Source organism: Erithacus rubecula, assembly GCF_903797595.1.
Source record: "Erithacus rubecula genome assembly, chromosome: 21".
Lineage (NCBI taxonomy): Eukaryota > Metazoa > Chordata > Aves > Passeriformes > Muscicapidae > Erithacus > Erithacus rubecula.
The window spans coordinates 2,601,919-2,625,600 of NC_136673.1; the positions used below are offsets into that span (position 1 = coordinate 2,601,919).

Here is a 23,682-nt window from a genome sequence, read left to right on the forward strand (position 1 = left end):
AAAGATATTTAAAAGATGTGTATATTAAATTATAAACTGAAGCTTCGGTTTTGAGCATTGCAGTAGTCACAGAATCACAGAGTGGGGGTGGTAGGATCCTGAAGATTATCCAGTTTCCAGCCTTTGCCGGGGATGGACGCACCTTCCGCAGGCTCCCAGCTCCATCCAGCCTGGCCTGGGACGCGTCCAGGGATGGGGCAGCCACAGCAAACTCTGCCACAACCTCTTCACCCTCCTAGGGAAGGATTTCTCCCCAATATCACATCTAAACCTGCTCCAGCAAAGCCATTCCAAACACTCCACACTACCCTTCCCAAAAACAAAAGGTTCCTCCACTCACCTCACTAAAGGAATAACCACAAGAAGAAAGTAAAATGTGAAAGTGCTCCAGAGCGCAAAATATTTTATTTAAGAATTTACAGTGTCAAATCTTACACTTAGGAAAGACAGCAGCTCCCAGCTCAGAGGGAGCCTCCTTGAATGAAGTTGTTTGGCAGTCTCTACTGAAAGGAGAAAATAATCAGCAGCCTGGCTGGACTAGAGGAAAGCCAAGTGTCTGATTAGGTTTCAATTATAGAAAAGTAAACCACACTGACTGCTGTCCATGTCTGGAATTGAAAATGGACCAGCACACAAAGGTTTCTAATCCCCCCAAATAGTGTTTTACTTGGGCTGCATACAAACCTTTTGGGACATACATAAGGCTATCACAATCTTAGAAAAGTGATGTTAATTCAGGAAAAGAAAAAGAAAAAAAAAAAAATGGGGACAAATACTGGCAATTTCACATTCATATTACTTCTACTCCTGGGCAGAAATTCAAGTAAAATCAAATAGTTTGGTGGCAAGTTCTAAATAAAATATGGCCTAATGATTTAATAAATATTTAAAGTTTATTTCTCTCTTTGCAGATAATTCAGATTTTTTCAGTGAATATAAACGCTGCATACCATGGTTTTCAAGATTTCCTATATTAAGCCTAAAGATTTTAAAATCCATCTGTAGAGATCTAATCCATCTACTTTTAGTATGAAATTTAGCTGTTAGCTATTTAAGACCTTGGTTATTTTAGTATGGGAGATTCAAGAACAGATTATTACACTGATTCTGGCACTCCCAAAAGGAAAAAAAAAGAAATAAACAACTTTCAAGCTGTTACCCCCCAGCTGCAGAGTGCCAGCAGTTTGAGAGAAAGCAAAGTAACCGTATTGCACTTAAAAACAAACACTCACTCATCAAGAGAACAGCATTGGCTATGATACAGAGCTCCTTCCCACTATACACTTGGCTTTACAGGTAGTCTAAACCACAAACTACATACAGAGTAGGAGAGATCCAAATCAAAGCAGGATTAGGTTACAGTCACAGTTTTCATTCAATCTAAGTCGATTTATTTGGATGAGCTGTGGCTCCCTCCTGCCTCCCAAAAACCAAACCAGCTCCTGGGGGAGCCTCTGCCAGGGGAACAGCTCTGGTTCCACACTCTGGCTGAAAGCATCACGACTGTACATGGTCCTCTTAAGGCCACAGTGTTACCTTACAATGTGGACATGTTTGTTTTTTTGTTTTTTGTTTTTTTTTTTTTTTTGTTTTTTAACCCCTGCTGGGAGGGAAGCGTCCTTCAGAAATTAAGGAATCCCTGAAACTATGTTTTGGAAGGTTTAAAATAAACTTAAGGAATAAATTGCCTATGCAATTTACAAATAGGTTTTGTAACAGACAGCAACTATTTCCTCTCTTGTGTCTATTCTTTATCACAGCAAAGCTATTTCTAGCCAGGTTTTGAAAAGGAAAAGTTACATATATTTCATGTTTGGTAATGGTTTGCGTAGATGAGGTGCAAGCATGAAAAAGATCACCCATCATTAGACTTCTGTCATGTCAACTGCAGCTGATACCACATGCCATAAGGCTGAATAGTTCTTTGCATACTCAGAACATCAGTGAGGATTCCAAATACAAAGCCATTGTATTCTACTTCAATGTTGGATACTTCCTCTGTCCAATTCTTCCCAGTCTTGAACTTCCAGTGGCTGCAGGAGACTGAAAAAGGAACAGGAATAAATAAAATGTTCTGTAGAAGTGTCATGCTGGAGACAAAATTTAAAAAATCAGGAACAAGTGAATGAAAACTTGTTAACTTGAACAAGTGCCAGACTGATCTTTGTGCACATTTAACACTTTATGTGCAACAACCCAGATGAAGCTGGTAAAGCACAAAATCATGTTTTGTTCAAAGTACAGAATCAGACTGGTTTGGGTTGGAAGGGTCCTCAAAGCTTATCCAGTGCCACCCCTGCCATGGGCAGGGACACCTTCCACTATCCCAGACTGCTCCAAACCCTGTCCAGCCTGGCCTTGGACACTTCCAGCAGCCACAGCTTCTCTGGAAATACTGGATAATAAGGATAAGGGAAGGTTGGGACTTCACTCACTTGTGCAAATTGAGAGGGGTTGTAGAATGGTACTGCTCCTGCTGCAGGTGCCCCCGAGGGTGGAACAGTGGCAGCCTGGGAAGAGAAAACACTGAGATCAGACAAGGGCAGAGAGGCACCCCAGAGCCTTTCAAACATGGTGTGCAAAGTTATACAGAGCAAATATCCACAGGAATAATGCCAACAACATGGAGAGCACAGCCTGTTGGAACAACTCCAGAGTGCTGGTACAGTTTGCATCCAGATCCAGAACAGGGCTGGCTGAAGGTAGGAATTGGCCAAACAATGGCACATGCATCAACTGCAAAGAGCTCTGCAGGTCCAAAGCATGCAAAACCAACACAAGACACCAGTGCAACTCCACTCAATTAGTACCTTCTGCCTTTGTTAGTACACCTCAAGACTTGCCCCAAAAGAAACACTCTATGTCAGGTTTGGCTTTACTAAGAAATATCAGAAAGGTTTGTGTCACCCCTTTGTGGTGACCCCACAGCTCTGGAACTTCCAGCAGAGATGAAGCATTCCTTTAATTCCTACAGGGACTTTTGCAGATGGTTTATTACCAATTTGAGACTGGCAGCAGCAGAATGACCGAGTTTTGCTTGTATTGAGCCTTTTTAGGTTTGTTAGGTTTCGTTGGAAGATTTTTGAGGTTTTTTGGTTTAAAATTAACTGATTTCTTTAGTATCCCTGAAAAAAGATGATGAAATTATGTGACTCTCTTAGGAACAAAAATAAAAAGCATGCCTGGATTACATGCAAAAACTGAAGACCCTGTTTGAGTGTAAAAAGGAACACTACATCATGATTTACTTTTAATGATATTTCTGTGAAATGAGGGGGAAATGACTAAAAGTAGCATTAGTATTTGAGCAAATGCAAAATAAAAGAGGGGTGGAGGGGGGGGGGGAGGAAAGTAAATAAGTTAACATAAATGAGAATGGCCAGCCACATGTACCTGATTAAAATGCTGGCTTACTTCACGTGATAATGAACTCATTGAACTAGAGCGCGAAAGCTACAAAACAGCAAGAACACACAAATACAAAAAAACACAAATAAAAAAAGTCGTCATGCATGTCACTGCCCCAAGCTTTCAGTTGTTTTATTTCATTGTCAAAGTCTCACTGCCAAAGGTTAAACCAACTTCAAGTTAAAAAAATAAAAAATAAAAAAAATAAAACAACAAAAACAAACGTAAAGCCAGAAGTTAGTTTAAATCAAAAGGATTTCTTAGAGCACGAAATTATGTAGGTATAGAAAATATTTAGTAGGAACAAAGGTCATGTTACTCTGCCTGGCACACAGCAACTTGTTCTTCTTTTGTCTTGCATTTAATATTAGTGAAATTATATGCATGCATGGAGGCAAGAAGAGACCCTTCAACTCCTACTGATGTTTTACTCTGAAAAAGGCTTTTTAAAGTATTTTTATAGGAAAAGGACATCACAGAATGTAGGATATGGAGGCTGAACTTCTCATATGGGCTTAGAGGTCTTTTCTGTATAATTCTGGAGGCAGTCATATCTCATCTTGGCTACTTATCAGCATCTGAATCTATTACTTGTTGTTTTAGATGGCCCATTGTAAGACCACTATAATTAACTGTAAAAAGTCATTAATTAAATACTTTGCATCAAGCCTTACCTCGCCTGACTGGGAGCCATCAGGGTTAGGAACATGAAGTCCAGATCCAGGAGGAAGGGCTGCAGGGTTTAAGTACTGAAGAGAAACAAGGCATTTCTGTTTATCATCATTACTACAAGGCTATTCCCCATTTCCCTCAGAGGCAGAACAATGTCACAGCACATCAGGCAGGTGTGAGGTGCAGTGTAAGATTCTTCCCATGGTCTCAGTCCCTTTCCTGCACCCATGGAAGCTGCAGCTCTGCCAAACTGGGAAATGCAACCTCCCACTTCCATTTTCACTCCCTTCTGTTTCCTTATTTCCCTTCTGTTCTTTAAAACATTAAACCACAAAACCTACAACAACATCATGCTTTATGTACCACAGCTGTGAAACTGCTGCTCAGAATTTGTGAGGGGATTTGAATCATAACTTTTGAGTTCTGTCTAGATGACATCCCTTCAAACCCACCTCTGGTTCCACAGCTGCAGCAGGGTCTGTGTTGGTTTGGTTTGCAGCTGGTGTTTGCTCTGCTGCTCCACTCCCTTCCATGGGCTGGGATTCCCCTGGAACTACAGAGGAATTAGGATTTAGCCAAACACACCCCATAAATAACCAAGAAACCTCCCCACAATCCCATCCACACACCTGAGTTTGGAACAAACACGTTGGCAGGAATGGGCATTGGTGCCAGGGGGGCAAACAGGTCTGATGGTGCAGGAACAGCACCACTTGTCTTGGTTCCTCCTGGATTCAGGACATCCACATAACGGGCTCTGCTGCCAGCTAAACCAGAAACATGCAGAAAAACAGAAATAATCCTTGTGTTTATCATGCCTGTGTCTACTGTGAACAGTTTGCTGGTTAAAGCATCTTTGAGGATCAGGAAATAACACTCAGCAATACCCAAGTCATGATACTGTGACAGCAGTGCAGGAGCTGAGCAAGAGCACAGCCAGCAACAGTCACAGCTTCACTGAGCTGCCAACTATTCCCAAACAACCCAGGGAAATTCAGCACTTCTGCCCTCATGTTTTATGCAGGAGAAAGTCTTCAAATATCAGTGCTGGCTGTTACCTGCTCTCCTGGAGAACACATTGACAGAGGCACCAGGTGGGGCTCCAGGCCCGGGGGGAGCAGCCTGAGCAGCTTTAGGAAATCCTGTTGGAGGTGGTGGAGGAGGTTTACTCTGCAGGGAGACAAAGAAAAATTCAATCACATCATTGATGTTGCACATTTTAATCCAAATTCAGTAAAACACAGCTCTTAAGTGACAATAACAAGATTAAAGGAAACTGTGTGCCAAGTACAGATTTCTGTTTTGCACTTGGAGAAATCATGAGGACTCAGATTTTTACCTCTTCTTCTGGTTCATCCAGATTAACCCAACGTTGTTTCTGCTCATCCCAAACAATCTAGAAGAAAATCACAGTGAAAAACAAAGAGCTCAAAGCAAGCTGCTAAAAACGTTTAAAATAACTGTAACTTTAAAAAAAAAATGGTCTGAGGATAAGAACAAATCTTCAGAGCTGTACAATCATTTGTTAACTCATCAAAACAATTTCATCTGTCATCCAGGAGAACATTAGGAACAAATTCAAGTGCATCAGGGTTTTTGATTTTTGGGGCCTTACTGATTTGTTCTTGTCATCTGGCAGGTGAGCCTCATTCTTTCCTTTGCCCATCAGCCAGCGAAACCAGGTTGCACCAGTCTAAAAACAAATGAAATTTACTCAGTTACTTCTCTCCCTCTCAGTTAATTCTTTACTTTACAGGCAAGTTAAAACAAGCTTTCATACAACAGATTTTCTGTTAGAGACTTCAACTCTAAGCCCAGAGTTGAAACTAATGAGTAGAAATAAACAGTTTAGTCAGGACTTCTTAAGTAGTGTGGACCAGGAGATGCCACATTTACTAACAAATCTCCTCCAGCTGTAGGTGGAAGTTTAAGGAAGTTTACCTTTCTAGGTGCTGCCTCCTTTTTAGTTTCTTTTTTAGTCTCTTTCCCTGCAGGAGCAGAGGGAGGAGGGGAGGGTTGTTTTGCTGCAGAGTTGGATCTCTCCTGTCCCACAGAATGAGCAGAGGACTCTGAGGTTGTTCGGGATCTTTGCCCATAGCCCTGGGTGACAAACACACAGGGAAGCACAAAATTGTCATTGCTGCAGTGATGGATCACATTTCAACTTGCTAAAAAAAAAAATTTCTTCTTTGAAAAATCCATAAAAAGAACAGATCTAAAAGTTCTTACTTAAGGTGGATCTGTGTCCTGCTGCCTGGTTAGATATCAAGCCAGGACATAAATGCATAATAAACATCAGATAACTATCTGACACAGCATTAATTATTTATCAAGAATCACCACACAAAGATATTTAATCTGGTTCTTTGGGGACTTGTAAAAAACAAGCTTCAAGTCTTGCTGAAGAGCAATACAGAGCCCCCAAATCCTCTTGTGTTTGCATTGTGCTGCAATGCAGCTGAAGAAATGTGTAAAATAACAATACCATGTTGGCCATTCTGCCATAGAAATCATCCTCTCTCTGTTCAGGGAAGGAGTTTTGAGGAGGAGATTCTGGGGCAATTCTCTGCATTCCTTAAAAAAAAATTAGATTATGTTAGCAAGGACACACAGCAAGAAAAAAAATCAACAATAAACACTCAAGCCTCCAGGGCCCACAATAGTTTTAAAGCAAAAGTTTTCACTAGTTATGAGTTTTGTGCTAGAGACAACCTGGTTTTTTAAAGAGCAAGAGCTGCAATTGCTCTGATTTTTTCCCTCTCCTGTCTGGGTTTGTGTTTGCTCTAAACACAGGCTGCAGGATGCAATCAGCAGCATGGAGCAGTTAAAGGTTCCTCACACCTCAAACTCTGCAAAAATTACATTTCCTTCCCTCCACATGTGTCAGGCTCTGCTGCCACAGAGTTAAAACTTAGCAAGGTCCTAGAAACTCATGTCCAGAGGCAGAAATCCCTGAATCACTTGGAAATCCCTTGGAAACAGAAGTGCCAGTCTCACTGCACTCAGTGAGACTCAAATTATCTGAATCAAGGTCTAAATCACTACCTGCTGAGTCTGCCCTCTCTTTTAAAGTAAGCCAAAACCCCAGGATGAATATTGCAATTTTCTACAGATGTTTCTATACCATTACATGGTGTTTTAAAATTTCATTACCCAAAACATGACTATTTTTTAAATACTGAGATATTTTGAATTACTCCTTGAAACACTTCATTCCCTTCCTAAGGAAGAAAAGCTGCTTATTAAGATTCCAGACCTGTTTCCAGTTTTGTCTGCTCTTCTGGCTGTGGTTCCACTTCTTGTGGTGGCCCTCCTGGGGGTAGTGTTGACCCTAAATACAGTGGGGATGGTTCAGTTCCATAGGGATTTGAAAATCCTTGAGGTGCAAAGCCAGGACCTGGGCCAAGAGGCTGAGGAGGCACTGGGTAGAAGGGGACACTTCCCTGGTCACCAGGAGGAATCATGGCAGCTGAGCCATCAAGGACAGCCTGAGGTACTGCAGCATGAAAAAAAAAAAAAAAAAAAGAGTTAAGAGTTCTAATTAAACAGAAATTCCAGTGTGACCCTTTGACACAATGCAGAAGTGAAATCTCCCTGTCCCAACCAGGCTCTTAAGTGGTTTCTTGTATCAGAAACCCAAAACCTTTGTTTTCTCTCTGCCATAAAGGATATGAAACACCAACCTGAAGGCATCAGCTGCACGCTCTGCATCTGCTGAGCCATATTGGGTAACAAGGATGCCAGCAAGGCATTCTCAGCACCTGGCCCCACCTCATGGCCTCCTCCCCCATCACACTGGCTGCCACGGTCCAGCTCAGAGCTGGGAGTGCTGCATTCATAGGGAGGGGGAGTGGATCTGGCTGTGTTGTAGGCTATTGCACCCTCCTGCAGGAAAAAACAAAATCAGGCATTCAGTTTGTGACCAAGGGAACACAGAGCAAAGGAAATCTTAGGTGTGAAAAGAGTTTTTCAGTGTTCAGTAAAAAAAAAAAAAAAAGAAAAATTCTCAGCCATTTATAAGCAAAGATCAAACAATAATTTAAGGGGTTTATTTGTTTTTAAATTGAAACATAGTTAATTAGCTCAGGATTCAAATTTCTGACACATCTCTTTAAATAAATAATAATTATTTCCACTCTGTTATAATCTAGCAACACCAATACACACACAAGGTGTTTTTATGGCAAGCAGGTCCCCTGATTACTGCAACCTTACAATTCTCCTTGCATTATGGTATTAAGAAAAACTTGCCTCATATGATTACAATTATTCTGTATTGAATCTCAGGGCACTAAAGTGTGGTAAATTCACTTGGTTTACACCATAACATTTGCAATTTAGGACATGAATAGATAAGGTCACTTCTCATGTTTCTGTGATTAGCAGTGTAAACAAAATTTATATTAATCCTTTAAAGGGAATGCTTCATGCTGGAAAGCACACACCATACCTTGATCTGTCCATCCACATGTCTAAGTGTCACTAACCAGGAAGGTTCAATAAAAGATTCTTGATCTGGTTTTTCTTTTATCTGAGGGTCAAACAGGCGCAGCTGGGATGACATCTGAGGAAAGGAACCATTGAAAAAAGTGAATTCATCAGCCACAGCTTCCCACCTACAATATCCAACCACAAACACTTCATCCTTCCTCCTGTTACCTGGATTAGCTGGCCAATCAGCACAGGGGAATAATAATGTGGGTCTTTGAGGACAGTTCTGGAAATGACTTCACAGTAGTGGAAAGCCTGGGCAGCAAGGCCCATCTCAGCCAGCCTACAGGCATAGATGAACTTGAAAACCTGGGGAGGCGAGCAGGACAAACTAACCAAGTGACCACAACATTCTGGGTGGTAACAAATTAAAAGCTGAAAGCTTAGATAGCTCATTATCACAAAAAAAAAAAAAAAAAAAAAAAAGCAGTCAATTCTCATCTTCCACCTAATGCATCCAGTGGAAGTTGTCTATTTATCCACAGTTAGTGCCAGCAAATTCTGCTGGATTTTGATTTTGGAATATAGAATTGCAATTGATGAAGTTAAAATTCAGAAGTTCAAGATGTAGAGATGAAAAAAAGTGACAAGAGGAAAGCAACTATATGGCATTACTATCCACAAGTATTTCATGTTGTAACAGAGAAAGTATTTGCCACACTGACTGCAGCATGAGAAATTAAAAGCATGAAATCTGCCAAAACAAAAACCAAACCAAAACAGGAATAGCTCCTCACCTGGAAATTGGGCAAGCAGCCAGGCTGACTTCCTAGTGACTGTGCATATTCATAGGCTTCTGTTCTTTGAATGGCTTCATTGGTGGCAAACTTTATAAATGGCAAACTGTTTCAAACAAGAGAAGAAAAATGTTATTTAAGCTGACAATAAACAGAGATCTGTCAATGTCAGACACAAAATATCAACTACTACAAGACAGGACCTCAAAATCAGCTAATGTGGATAAGGGGAACAGTGCAATTCAGTCTTTCAAACTTTCATTTTTGCACTGAGAAAGTTGTGCTAAAAAAAAAAAACCAAACCAACAAACCTGTGATTTGATCCAATTAGGACAAGCTTTGTTGTCTTCCTTGTGTAAACTCCAAACCCAACTTGGGCCATAAGGTAACAAAAATGAGCAGCATCCAGCAGGCCTTTAGAAGCTGTAGAGAAATAAAGGACAGAGCTCAGGATATGTCAGTGGCACATTCAGTGTCCTGTATTGTTTGGCTTTGCATTCAAATACCTTCACAATAGAGACAAGCCCATATAAAACTGCTCCACTTTGTATTTTATAAAGAAATTGCCTGTTTGCAAAAACAGCCAGGCTGAGCAATCAAAGATTTTCCTTCAGTCATCACCCTGTTCACTTCCCCAAGAGTTACCAAGAGTGTCTCCCATGGTAGCAATGGTCCTGGATTCCAAGTCCACATTATTAGTCAGGTTGGATAACACCATTGCTAGATGAGGCCTCCAGTCTCCCCATTTCTCATCTCCACAGCACTAAAATTAGAAGAATTACTAGGTCAAATCAGTGATTGCAGCTCTGCATGGGTGTTTCAACCTAAAAAAGGATCAAAACAACTTCTCTGACATTCTGGGAAAGATTTCTGTTGGGAATTCCACTACTCCCTGCAGCTCCCAGTGAATCTTACCGTGGATGCAGCTGGCATCCTTCCAGACATGAGCTGGTAAACAGTCTGCAGAGGGTCATTAATTGGGAGACTGTTGGCAAATCTACAGAGACATTGCAGAGAAAAACAAAACACAAACATGGGCTAAGCAGTTAAAATGTACTTCAGCTCTCAGTGGCAATTAATCTAAACTAGTTCAAGAGAAGGAAATGCTGTGTGAAAATACTACACTGAAGAGGAAATTACCCAGTGGGTAATGTTCAAAAGTAGAACATTCCCAGTGAACTGGTTCTGTCACTCTAACATCAATCAGTCCAAACCAGGAAAACCTCTGCATTCTCCCCAAGCCAGCTAACTTTAACAAAATTGACAGTTATTTTTTGCAGTTTTTTCCAAGCAAAGCCACAGATGACATTGTCCAAATACTCCTTAAATGGAACAAGTGGCACAGAACAACTTCTCAGGTTTAAATTCATAGCCAGAAGACCCCAGCATAAAAAGTAACAAATGACAAATCAATATACAGGTAAAAATAAAGCATAAATCTTGCATGAAATACTATGAATAACCCATGACTTTAACATTCTCCACCTCATTAGCAGAACAGGCAGCCAGATTTCAATTTTTTAATCAAAAAGCAACCCAGTACCTGGTCATTACTCTTGCATGTGTCCTGCTGTCCATTTTGCTGGCAAGGAGCAGAGCATGACCCCACAAGCCATGCTTCATGGCAGACTCCAAAGCATCCTAATAAAAACACAAATTAGTTTCCTGGGAACAGCTACAAATATTACTCACAAAAAACAGTAAATTGTGATCAAATCAAAATATGTTTGTTTAGATAAAAGCTAACACACAACTCCAGTTTTGCTTTAGATTATGAACTGGAGGGTAAATGTGTAAATGTAGTGTCAATGAAATGTTACATGCACTACAAAAGTTACAAAAATAAGAAGCAGCACAGGCACTCACTTTCTTACGGCCATAGAGCAGCAACTCCCTGAATCTCTCAGTCTCCTTCTCAAAACTGTCAACTGTGGTTAGAAGATTATCAGTGAGAAATGAGAGCTGGGCTTCACCAGATTCCTCTTCCACTTGTTCCAAAGCCTCATTAGTGAAATCAATCAAATTTGCCTCATTAGGGGACTTCCCAGGAAGCCACACTGTTTTATGATCTCGGAGCAGAAGTTCAGCCAGGTCTGTTCCCACAACAGTCTGTGTGTGTGGAGAGAAAACAAAAATTGAAAAATCTGTTGTTTCAACACTGCCTGCATTTTATTTGGCACTTCAACAGCAATATGTGAATATCAGCACCTCTGATGGGTGCCCAGCTTACACATTCCTCCAGTCTGTGACATATTCCAAGATCAGTGACTATAACACATATTCCTGACCTTTGCACAAAAACTATTTGTGTACAAAATACTTCAGGATAGATAAAAACTCAAGCAGTGAGACATACCCCATTCTGCCTGCACAACAGTACAATAAAGTCCCAAAGAAGACTTGCAGATTCTTTGTCAATTAAATTTTCATTCTTAAAGCACTGTGCAGCTTTACTTTGTGCAAAATTAATAACATCCACTTTATGTGTCTCATCCCTGAGGGAAAAAAAAAAAAAAAAGAAAAGAAAAAAGTTTTAAATGAGACAAATGTAAACATTCAGGTCAGTATTTGTGATTAGTCTGAGGAATAAATTTAAAGCTCATGTATTATTTAAGCAGGGGAAAAACCACAAATATTTTAAGTCAGTTTAAATCCTGTAATTTGCAATGAAGAAATAATTTCTGAATGTATGATAATTATTTCTGAAAACTGTAGGAACATACTTAGCAAGAGGACCAGGAAAGGCTCTCATTTCTTCTTGCTCTGGAGAATGTTGTAACATAGTCTAAAAAACAAATATAATCCATAAGAAATTCTTGTAACTCTAAATTTTGCTTTTTACAGATAAACCCCCCAGAGCTGAACATAACTCATTCTGTAATCAAGTATCTTAAGCAAAATACAAAGGGTGACTTTGTAGCAACCTGCACAAGGATGAGAAATTATGAAAATTACTTTACATTCCAGTTACTCTGTACATCATCCTGAACAAAATTATAAGGTGCTGGATGATCTCATCATGACTAAGTCATCTCTCAGAGGAAAGGAACTTTTAAATTTACTGGTTTAGTTATGATTACAGCCCAAACAGATAAAGATACTGACACAAAAAAAAAGAGAAATAAAGTGATAGATTCAAGCTCCCCACTTCCTTTCCAAAAAAAAAAAAATAAACATTTATTCCATTACTTTCTATTTTTCCTTTTAAACTTTACCTCCATGCTGTGGATTTCAACCAGAGCTGGCTGACCCTCAGAAGGCAGGTTTGGCAGAGCTTTAATTAGGAAACCCCCAGGCCCAAACCTGGCACAGATATGAGGCACTGAAAATTTCTCAGGTGTTGAGGGCCTTAAAGGTGCTGAAATGGGGAGAAAAGGAAAAATAAGAACAGGTAACTTGTCCTGCTTGCTGATGTATTTACCCAATTCAATATTCCTGCAGTGTTAGTGGAAAACACCCTGTTATTGAATTTGGCTGAAATCTGTATACAACAATCAGTTCCTTTAAAATCCCAAAGTCCCAAATATGAAGATTTGCAATAACTAGAAGAAAACTGGACTCCAGAACTTTAAAATCCAATTATTTTTTTCAATGCAGGGACTTGGATTGTTCGTATCAGACGCATCCCTGTCATCTGTGTACAAACACATCTTCAAAGAGCTGAACAGACAACAGATTTCAGAAAAGCTTTTCCAGATAAAGTGTGGCTTTTCCCTGATTGCCCATACCTTGTTCCACAGCTGCCCAGCCCGTTTCAGCAGGGTAGCCATAGTCTGGGAAGGGCTGCTGTCCATCAAAGCTGGGATCAAAGGCTCCGTAGGGATACTCTGCGTGGAGCGACGCCGCCTGTGCAGGGGGGTCATAGGCATTACCTGTCAGGTCGTGATTGCTCCTGTACAGCTGGCTCTGGGCAGATCAGATTAGTGAGGGTTAGCTGGCAGTTACACAGAGCAAGCAGCACATGCACACAGTGAGCATTCCCTCCTGCCAGCTCCTGTCCTTGGGGACCAGCCTTACTGCACCACTGCCGTGCAGAAAGCCACTTTTCTATGCAGATAATTATCATTGTCTTCTCCCCCAGCGTGGATGTGGATTCAAACTAAATCACCCATATTGAGAAGCCATTCTTAAGGCTTCAGGACCAAAGCAGTGCCCTCCAGGGGGTATGCTACAAACTGTAATTCTTCCTATGTATCCATAAGAAGGAGCTAGGTCTAGCATGTGAGACAAGCACGAGGTTCAAAAGAGGCTCCTTGCCTTTCTTCATTGCATGGTGATAGCAGGGCAAAAGTGAGAGAGCATCGCAGGGTCTTGGCTTTTTCTAGGAAAGGGCCAGGGAGGGGATTTCTGGCTGTGTGCCAATAGGATAAGGACAGGAGGGACATCTCTGGTATCGGATTACAACAGGGTTAGCTCCGGCTGTTACAGAGAGCTCAGCGAGGGCAGCGGCGGCTGCGGCAGGCCGTACCTGCTGGGAGCGGGAGCTGAAGCTGCTGCGGTGGCTGTGCACGCTGCGGGAGCTGCGCAGGCTGTGGCCCGAGTGCTCGCTGTGCACGCTGCGCCGCTCCAGCTCGTCGCCGTAGGGCTCCCGCTGCGGCTCCGCCTCGTCGTCGAAGCTGCCGGTGAAACGCGGGTCGTAGCGCCAGTTCTCCTCGTAGCGCTCGCTCCTGCGGCACAGAGAGCGCGCTGAGCCCCGCACCCGGCACGCCGGGAGGGCTCCTAAAAACTGATACACTAAAAATATTGCTATCAGTGTAATATAAATTAATATCATGTTAATATAATAACATATATATCATATATTTTATATAATATATAATGTGATATATTATATATATGATATAGTATATGGTATACGATATACGATATATATGATATGAAATAATATATATTATATCATATATTATATACAATATATGAATGATATAATATACTTTATATATAATAAATTATATATACATATAGATACATATATAGTATATATAATGATATATACTATATACTGATATAGTGATATATATACTAGATATTATATATATAGTAGATATATATATTACCTATATGCATATATTATTATATATACATTACATTATACATACATATAAATTATACACAGACGATTTTAAGATTATAATAATGTAATATTAATATAACATAAATTAATATAAACTATTGCTTTAGTTCCTGCTCTCTTGCTTTTCTTCTCTCCTCACTGCCATCATCACTGCCTAAATAAGAGATGCCACAGCAACATCAGGACCTCAATCAGAGCAACTTCTACTTTTAATTAAAACTTTACTTCTATGTAGAACTCTATATCAAAAAACTTTTAGCATAAACTTTAACACTTGGAACTCTGTGCCTTTACAATAAACAACTTTATAGCAACTAAAGCTACTGAGGTCTTAAAAAAAAAAACCAACCACAACCCAACAAACGGTGCCTCAAATATCAATAAATAATCTACACCCCACAGAATGTTCAAGTGATGTAAAAACAAGTGCTGCTACCTTCACTCCCTGTCTCAGAGTGATGTGACAGCTCATCTGGTTTCCCTCTATGATCAATGTTACAGCTACAGAAAGAACTGGCAATAATGTGAAATGTGGAACACTGCAGTTTCATGTGAAGCAGTGCTGTTTTCCAGTCTGCCCTGAAAACAGCACTGGGAGAACATGGATTGCCAGGACAAACCTGCTGCCATATGGATATGCTTCTCTCTTCTGGTAAGGGTTGTGCTCAGCATCATACCAGTACCTCTGGTCATAACTTCTGGGGTCTCTGTACCTGGGGTCGTAGGGGTATCGTTCCCAGTGACTTGGATCTTGGGAAAAGAAGAAGAAATGGTTCAGATATTGCCAAGGTTTTGCCCATCATCTTTTTCTACTCCTTTCTCTTTAATTATAAGCTGGTTTGGTCCTGAAGCATACAGCAATGTACTTGAAGCTGCATAAATATTTCCACTCTTTTTCGTTTTAAAAAAGGCTTAAAAATCAATTTCACACCTTTCAGAGAAACATGGCTGTGACAGTTAGTTACTCTTGAGGGGTCTGTGATTGCCATCAGATCTTTTCTAACATTTTTAAAACTCAATCCTACTATTTGTTATGACATTCACAGAATGTCTGTGATCAGTCTGCAGAGTGCCAAGCAAAACATCTCAGGATGTGGACAGATGTTGCTTAAAACCCTCCCAGGCACTACACAGGCAATTATTACCTCCAGACTCCCAGTCTCAGGGAGCACTCAGATAATGATGGACAAAACCAAAATGAAATAATGAGTCAACTTCTGTTTACACCCACCTAAAATTCATTTTACAGGTTTGCCTTCAGGTCACACACCAGGGACACACCCCAGTGAAAGGCAGCCTTGCAACACAGGGAGCAAAACTGTTCTGTACCATCACAATGGAATTTTGCACAAAAGAAAGGCAAAAATCTATGGGGGAAAAAAAATCAGAGTTCTTTTGGACACCTTACCTCCATAATCATAAGAGTTTGGGTAATAGCCTGAATAATAATCACTCCATCCACCTTTTCCATAATAATCTTCTGTATATCCTTGCCTGAAAGAAAGCACACAAGTAAAAGAGAAAAAAAAAAAAGTTGTTATTCCTCCTAAATGTCTTCTAAATTCAGCAGGAGGTAGGAAAAACTCCATGCCACTATTGATTAGACAAGGTTTCATAGTTAAAATAATGCATTTCCAAGAAACCAAGGAATCATAAAATTCAGACTTTACAACCCAATATACCACTGAATTGTTGTGTGCCATCAAAAGCTGACAGCCTTTAGCATACAATAATTTAGTGGCTTTATAAACTGCTTTGGTGGTAAGTTTAATTACTTACAGACAATTAATCACAAGAACTACTGCTATAATTAGCATCCTTTGAACTGTCTCAACAGAGAAGTCAATAATTTAACAATTCATTAAGAAATAATAGCTGCTCTAAATTTAACAGTTTTATTATACAACTTACAATGAAGAAAATAATCATTTACAGAGCTGATTGTCCAAACAAGCACAAAAACCTGCCTAAAACCAACACAGCAAAGTAAGAGTCAGTGTAGAGAAAAAAGATTATTTCTTCTGATGAAAAAAGAAAGATGTGGCCATTATTTGAAATATCATGAGCCTTTATTACACAACACTTTCAGGTCACCATCCTAGAATTTCTGAAAAAACCCAGGGGATGAATATTAGATGAAAAATGTAGTGTCTACATGTACGTGCATGCACATGAATGTATATATATGTATACATCCATATATGTTTGTACCTACACAGGTGCATTAATCTCACAAACACACCTGTGCACACACAGCAGGTGAAAATATTTAATTCCAGCTTTCCCTACAACTGAGAGTACAAACTCCAAAGTGGCCCAGCAAGCCCAGGAGTGTGGGAAGCCTGTTAACACTCACCCTGCAGAGGAGGAGCTGTGATCTTATCACAGCAGCTTCAGCCACCCAACCAGTCTCCCCAGTCTCCTGCAGAGAGATCTTATTCCTTTCTCCAAGCATCACCACCAATGCACATTCAGGGCAGTTTCACACACACAGTCTGACTGCACTGGCACTCACACATCAGCCCTGACACAGGCACTTTGAACAGGCTTTGATCTGCCACACAGAGAAACTGCAACCCCTTCCAAAAATAGGAGAGTACACACCAGGATGTGCTACTAGAATTTATCATCTAGTTTCAAGAGCTCACAGCACACTTCAATTCACTTAAGAAAATGGTAAAAGTTATCACATGGAGCTGTAGCCATTGATTTGTTCTTCTCAAGACCAAAATACATCTGTAATCTTGTGGAGATGGTAAACAAAATGTTGTATTTGTAATTTGATCACTGCCCCATGAGTGAATTACCAACAACAGACAAACATCATAAAGGGTTTAATAATTTCCAGACAGGTAACAGGAGTTTCTCTGTTAGAAGCCAGAAACCCCACAGAAGGACAACAGTAACATTTTGTCATTAATTTGAACTTCATACAAATAACTTACAAAATTATCATCAGAAAGCAGCAATCTCTTCAAGGTATTTTGCTGCTTCTTGCTTGAGTAAAGATTTAATCCTGCTTTTATTTAACATTTTCAAGTAGCATCTGAACACATTGCTCCCCTCCCTCAAATGTCTTTATTTTGTATTAATCAGACAGATCAAGGTTTTTAAGTTTACCTAATCAAAACCTGCAGTGAAATGAGTGGGTGGGACATGTTCACACAGCACCTCTGGCACCCAGACCACATTCTGGGAGCTTTGTGAGAAAGCTTATCCACACTCAGGGAATTGTCAAATGGACCTGACACAGCACCAGGATGGTGTCACCTGACTCACCTCACTCTTCTGAGCACCTGCACCATTGTGTATCCATGGTGCTGAGAAGGCAAATCCTACCCAATGTGCAAAAGTGCCATTCATTAACAGAACGAGGGGCCTCTGCTTAAGTGCAAGGCAGAAAATAAATGAGTATTGATTAATAACCCCATGGCCTGCACTGCTCTTTCACAGCAAACATCACTGAGGCTATCACAGTGACTTCCTGCCTGGCAGAAACACCAACAACCCCCAGAGAACTGAATGAAAGGAATAACAAGCAAGAGAAAAGGCAGGGGAATCGTATCCTCTCCAGACATTTGATACCATCCACTCCTAGGGCAGCGCACAAAGAGGTTTTGAATTCCTCCCTGTGGCTTATGCTGTGAAACACTGACAGCCATCACAACACTCCCTGCTTTGGGGTATCCAAATCTCAGGTTAGGGATGACACACCTGGAGGAGGGTCTGTCAGAGCAGTGGCTGGCCCTGGAGCTGGGCCGTTCAGGCTCGGGGTAGCGGAAACTGCCGGGCTCCACGTAGGGGCTGTCGTAGTGCCGGTACCGGGGGTCGTACTGCCCGTAGCTGTCCTCCTGCAAAAGCACAGGCAAGAGATTCACAGCTCAAATATCACAGTTCAAACCAAAAAACATCTGCCCAGAGCTGTCCTCCTGCAAAAGGACAGGCAAGAGATTCACATCTCAAATATTCAAACCAAAAAACATCTGCCCAGAGCTGTCCTCCTGCAAAACGACAGGCAAGAGATTCACACCTCAGATATTCAAACCAAAAAACATCTGCCCAGAGCTGTCCTGCAAAAGGACAGGCAAGAGATTCACATGTCAAATATTCAAACCAAAAAACATCACCATTCACACCTGAAGAGATGCAGGTTAATGAACTACAGTTTAGCTTTCATTACTTTTTGTGGCAGAGGTTGTAGTCAAGTTATTAATATGCTAAACTTAAGGAAAAAACCATTATATCTAGACTAAAGGCACTTCAACCTCTCTACTAAACCATCAATAATTCAGGCAGCAGATAGGAACCAAGTTGGAGCACCTGGACAGCCAAGCCAATTATAACTGTCTACTTTTTCCAAAAAAACCAAACAAATTGCTATGAACTGACATCTGTGCCAACTGGAATTGGTATCAGCAACTACTAAAGTTCCCATAATCTTTGCAGTGTCAGTTTTGTTACTGCTGTCTGGATTTTTCCTACACTTAAACACTTAATGTGAATGCTCTGCTGAATGTTGATCATGACATGACAATTTAAATTAATAAAAAAAATAATAAAATAAGAGATACTAAGGGGAAAGTAAGAGAAAAACAAAAACTTACCATGTAATAGAGGTGAGCTGCTGTCCTGGGGTCTGCAGGAGGATAAGGTGGTGGATATGGGGCTGGGTAAGCATCATAAGGATGTCTGTAGTAGTAGTAAGGGTTCTGGGGTGGACCAAAGGCTTCCTGAGGGGTCTGAGGAGGGGGTGGGCGCTGCAGGTCTTGCTGCCCGTTGGGTGGCACTGCCTGAGCAGTGGTGGCAGGAGGGGCTGTGGCAGCTGGAGCACCTGGAGGCTGGTCTGACACTGGCTGCTTCCCAGGACTGCTCTGGTCGTACCTTGGCTGGGCTGAACCTGCCTCCTGAGGCCTCCCAGGCTGGGGATGGTTACCCAACACCTGGTTCTCCCCCTGCTGCATGGCTTTAGCCCCTGTGGAAATCTGGGAGTCTGGAGGAACTGAGGACTGCCCAGATGTTGGTGGCTGCATTTGAGCTGCTTGCATTTGTGGCTGGGGTGGCAGAGCTCCCTGTGCTACAGCCTGGTGCTGCACATCTTTTGTCACCTGTTGATAGAAATGTTGTTTGTCAGGCACCTGCCCAGCACCACTGGCTGCCTGTAGGACTGGAGCAGCAGAGGGAGGCTGATTGTGAACTGAATTATTTGTGCTGCTTTTCTCCAACGTCCGTGACACTGTGAAGTCGAGCACTCCAGCAGCTTCTTTGCTGCTTGATTGGTTTGCAGAATTTGCAGAATTATTAGCCTGTGCTATGGAATTAACAGGGGGGACTAGGCCACTTGCACTTCCACTGGGAAGACTTGTCCCAGGAGAAACCCCTGGCTTGCCAGCAAATTCAGGAGCAAGGCCTTCCATATTAACATTCTTTTGCCCTTCTGGAGTCAAATTAAGAGGAGTTTTCATAAGCAAGTTTGCAGGCTGATTAGAAGCAGCATCAGAAGAATTACCAGGACTTTGTAATAAATTATGTTTTAACAGATTAGTATTTGGAAGTGCATTAACCAACAGAGATCCAACTTGCATCACAGGTAATGGCATGTTTTCCCCAACAGCATGTGAAGTTTGGGGATCCATTGCAGGCTTGTCCCCAACTCCAGAGTCCTTCATTGGCTGATTGTTTTCATTGCTGCTTAACTGATTAGACAGAGAAAGAGAAAAATTAATTGGCTGAGCCAAGTTATAGCTTTGATTAGGCTGAGCAATCAGGATAGGCTGATTTTGCAAAGACTCTGTAGGTGGAGAAGACAATAAACTTGCATAACCAGAACTTGCCTGAGACTGAAGTGCTTCCTCTTCTCCCATTTTGGGAGGATTCTCAAGATTTTCAAAAGTTATATTTCCATCCTGGGAGTGCTGCACAGCAATAGTCCCTGGTTTGCATGGCTGCTGATTAGACAGACCTTCTTCTGGTGGCTGGATGACTTCCACACTCTGTTTGGCAGGTACATACACTGCAGGAGCAGCAGGAGCTAGGAGAACATTCCCCCCAAAATTTGGTAACTCATTGTGAGCCCACAAAGTTGTAGCTGGGCTATCACACTTCTTAACTGCTCCCTGAGCTCTGGTTGAGGACCGTCTCTCAGATACTGATTGTATATTTTCCACAACAGGCCCAGAGTGCAGCGTGTTTCCAGCTTCCCCAGTGCCTGCAAGAGGCCCTGGGTGTACCTGAGGCATGTAAATTGTTTCCAGATTATCTGGTGGCTGTTCAAGATTGCCAGGGGAAGCAGCAGGCACTGCTGTGCTCTTCTTGATATTCTTTTGGTTTGAGTGGTTCTCTCTTAATTCAACCACCATCTTTGCTTGGTCAATCTCTGCAGGTTTTATACCAACTCCATGGGACCTCACAGGTTCAAAAGAACTATTTGCACTTGTCTGAAACACTCCTGTAGGCTTAGGAGGACTTGGAGTGGGAGGCTGGGATAGATTACCGTGGTAGCTCTTGCTCAGGTTTATCTCACCTGAATCACCTCCCAGTGGAGAGGAGTCAATCTGTTTGAAGAAGCTGGCAGAGGATTCCTCATCAGGCTTCCCAATTTCCTGCTGGATGAACGTCCCAAGCTGCTCTGGGGGCCGTGCTGAGCTGGAAGTGCTCCTGTGGCTGTAGTTGGAGGAGACGCTGTCGGGCCGGCCGGGGTGGGGTGAGGCATCAGGTGCCTCCAGGTTTGGTCCTGCCTCAGCGTGGCTGCCAGCAGCACCCCTGGGCAGCAGCTGGCCTGGGAAGGAGCTGTACCTGAACAGGTCAGGACCAGCAGCAGGGGGTGAAGCCTTCATGCTCTGTGGCTCGTTTGGCAGCACCTCCTGATTCTGAATGCACTCCAGGTTCTCCACGTTTTCGTACTGGGAGCCAGCAGCTGTGTCACTTATCTGTGCCTTGTCATCACCAGCAAACAGAGAGTGTTTAGCAGCATCCTGATGGCTGACAAGTTTAGGGAAGTACTGGCTATCCATTCCTTTCTGTACCAGCTCAGCAGCTGAGCCTGCACCCAGCTGTGCTTGAGAGACAATGTTGGTTGCCACCTGCTGAGGATGCACAGGCTGGTGATACAGGGAGGCTGAATTTTGCTGACAGGCATCAAACTCTGTTTTCTCCATTACATAATTTTTTTCAGATGAAAGTATTTCTTCATTTTCTGCCTCATCCCCTTTAAAAAACATGGAGAGCGTTCCTGGATCTCGATCTGTGGGAATAGATCTATTTGATGTTTCAGACATAGCTGGAGACTGGTTTTTGGGGTTGTTTTCCTGAGCTGTGGGAAGGACAAAACCAGAGTCTTGCAAAGGTGGCTGGGGGTAAAACTGCTCCTGGTAAGGTTGGCTTAACCAAGGGTTACTCATTTCTGCATTCTGCCTAAAGACATTTCCTGGCTGGATGCTGTTCATGTGATGACTGCTGTTTGCAGGGCCATTTTTGCCATTCTTCTCACAGCCAGCAGGTAAAGGCGCTTGCAGGATGTTTTGTGGAATCCCTTGGTGTCCAGGACCCTGTGGGACATTTGTGTGTGGAGGAGGGTGAGAAGCACTGACAGAAGGTTGGGAAATGTTCTGCACATCAGTCTGAGGAGGCGGCTCAGGATAGGGCACAAAATTCCGAACTGGAGACTGCAGATTTCCTGGGACAGGCCTCCACTGGGGCCCAGGCTGCTGGGGCAGTGGTGGGAAGAGTGCTGCTGTGCTGGGTGCTGAAGGTGCATCACTTGGATCTCTACCAACATCCTGCCTAGCTCCAGGTTTGCTCCCTGCAGACACCATTCCAGGATGCACACTGAAAGAATTCTCCACTGCCGCTCCTGGGTTATAATGCACCGGCACTGCAGGCCCACGGAGTCCGAGATCAGCACTGGGATGTCCTTCTGCAGCACTATTTATACCATAGCCCAGGGACGGAGAAGGAACTGCAACATTAGAAAAGGTACCGGTGCCACTCCCTGCCTGAGCCGCGTGCGCTCCGTGTGCTCCGGGCGGGGGATGCACCAGGGCTGGCTGCGGGAAAGCCGGGGCGCTGCCCTTGGGCGGATTCTCCAGAGAGGAGCCCTGGGGCGTTTGCCTGCCGAAAGCAAACGGGTCTGTCACGGGCTGCACCGGCGCTGCCGCGGCGTTGGTCCGTCTGCCCAGCGGGCTGTTCCTCCAGTACATGTTGCGAGCCGCGCTGGGAGGAGGCGGCGCAGGGCCGGGCTGCGCTGGCTGCTGCATGGCGGGGCTGCTGGCAGCGACACACACACCGCCGGCACAGCGATTGCTTCTTCTGCCCTGCCGAGACAACACAGGGACAAGTCAGTTCCCTTCCCCACAATGCTTAACTAACTTTTATTTTGGAAATAAAATCGCTCGAAGGATTTGAAGTGGGAAATATCTCCCTTTTTTTTTCAGAATGCATAAGGAACTGACACACCCCACACTGGCAAGTCTGGCGTTAATGAGTGTAAGACTGTGTGGAATCAAAGCACATTATTTAACAATTCTATTAAATAAATCCAAGCAAGGTTAATGAGACAGTTCAGACCCTCCAGTGGTATCCCACTGTCACATTTCCCAGAAATATGCACCACAGACAGGACAGCAAGCAGCCTGGAACAGAGCCTGCAGCACCATGCCCTGCTCAATTTAATTACGGAGAGCTGAAAAGTCATTATCTAACTCTCATTCTGCTAGAGATGATCTTTAGCCCTGCTGCACTGGCACTCCATGTGAATGGACCTTTTGACAGGTAAGATGAGAAGCAGCCCAAGAAGGAATGCATCAGATGTTATCACCCCCAACACTCCAGTTTTGGTTTAACCAAGAAAACATTGTGTGGCACAGCACCGATATTTATTTTGAGAAAGGCAATTGTATCATCATCACAAATATTCTCTCTTCTAGATCTGCATAGCAAATCTGCATTTAAGGATAGAAAAACTTTCAAGTATCCCCACCTAGCCCATTCTCACTTTAACACCTGTGGGACTTTGGCACAGCACCAGGGTTACAGCTGCACTTTGGGGTGGAAAGAACATGATCAGAAGTAATCCAACCCCAACTCCAAACAACACCAGGCAGGAATCTGGTACACAGGGAGTTCAGGAAATTCATCAGGGTGTCTTTTTCAATTTTATCACCTCTTAACAACCTGGGGAGGATGCAGGCTGACAAACCAGAGGAATTCATCAATACTTATCCAGTGGAGTTCAGTGAAGCATTAGCAGCATATGATAATTATGTTTCTCATGGTACACAACAAATATTGTTTACAATGTGCAGA

At 42.5% G+C, this 23,682-nt stretch overlaps 1 protein-coding gene across 2 annotated transcripts; it reads right to left on the reverse strand.

Annotated features, from left to right (window-relative positions):
• Positions 1-377: 377 nt before the first annotated feature.
• Positions 378-22,634, reverse strand: SEC16A (SEC16 homolog A, endoplasmic reticulum export factor; the record flags this gene model as incomplete). Of its 2 annotated transcripts, XM_079324208.1 has the most annotated exons (30): positions 378-2,043; positions 2,436-2,510; positions 3,394-3,453; positions 4,083-4,157; positions 4,533-4,633; positions 4,710-4,847; positions 5,139-5,250; positions 5,420-5,476; positions 5,696-5,773; positions 6,022-6,180; positions 6,566-6,654; positions 7,337-7,576; positions 7,764-7,965; positions 8,531-8,644; positions 8,740-8,880; positions 9,309-9,414; positions 9,620-9,731; positions 9,954-10,071; positions 10,224-10,305; positions 10,852-10,949; positions 11,175-11,417; positions 11,665-11,803; positions 12,032-12,093; positions 12,524-12,666; positions 13,037-13,214; positions 13,777-13,975; positions 15,003-15,132; positions 15,791-15,876; positions 18,097-18,233; positions 18,987-22,634. In XM_079324208.1, 30 exons carry the CDS (start codon positions 22,632-22,634, stop codon positions 1,975-1,977), a joined length of 7,191 nt encoding a protein of 2,396 aa, XP_079180334.1. In that variant the 3' UTR covers positions 378-1,974. The 2 variants fall into 2 exon arrangements, with proteins under 2 accessions (XP_079180334.1, XP_079180335.1); XM_079324209.1 differs by lacking the exon at positions 3,394-3,453.
• Positions 22,635-23,682: the final 1,048 nt, after the last annotated feature.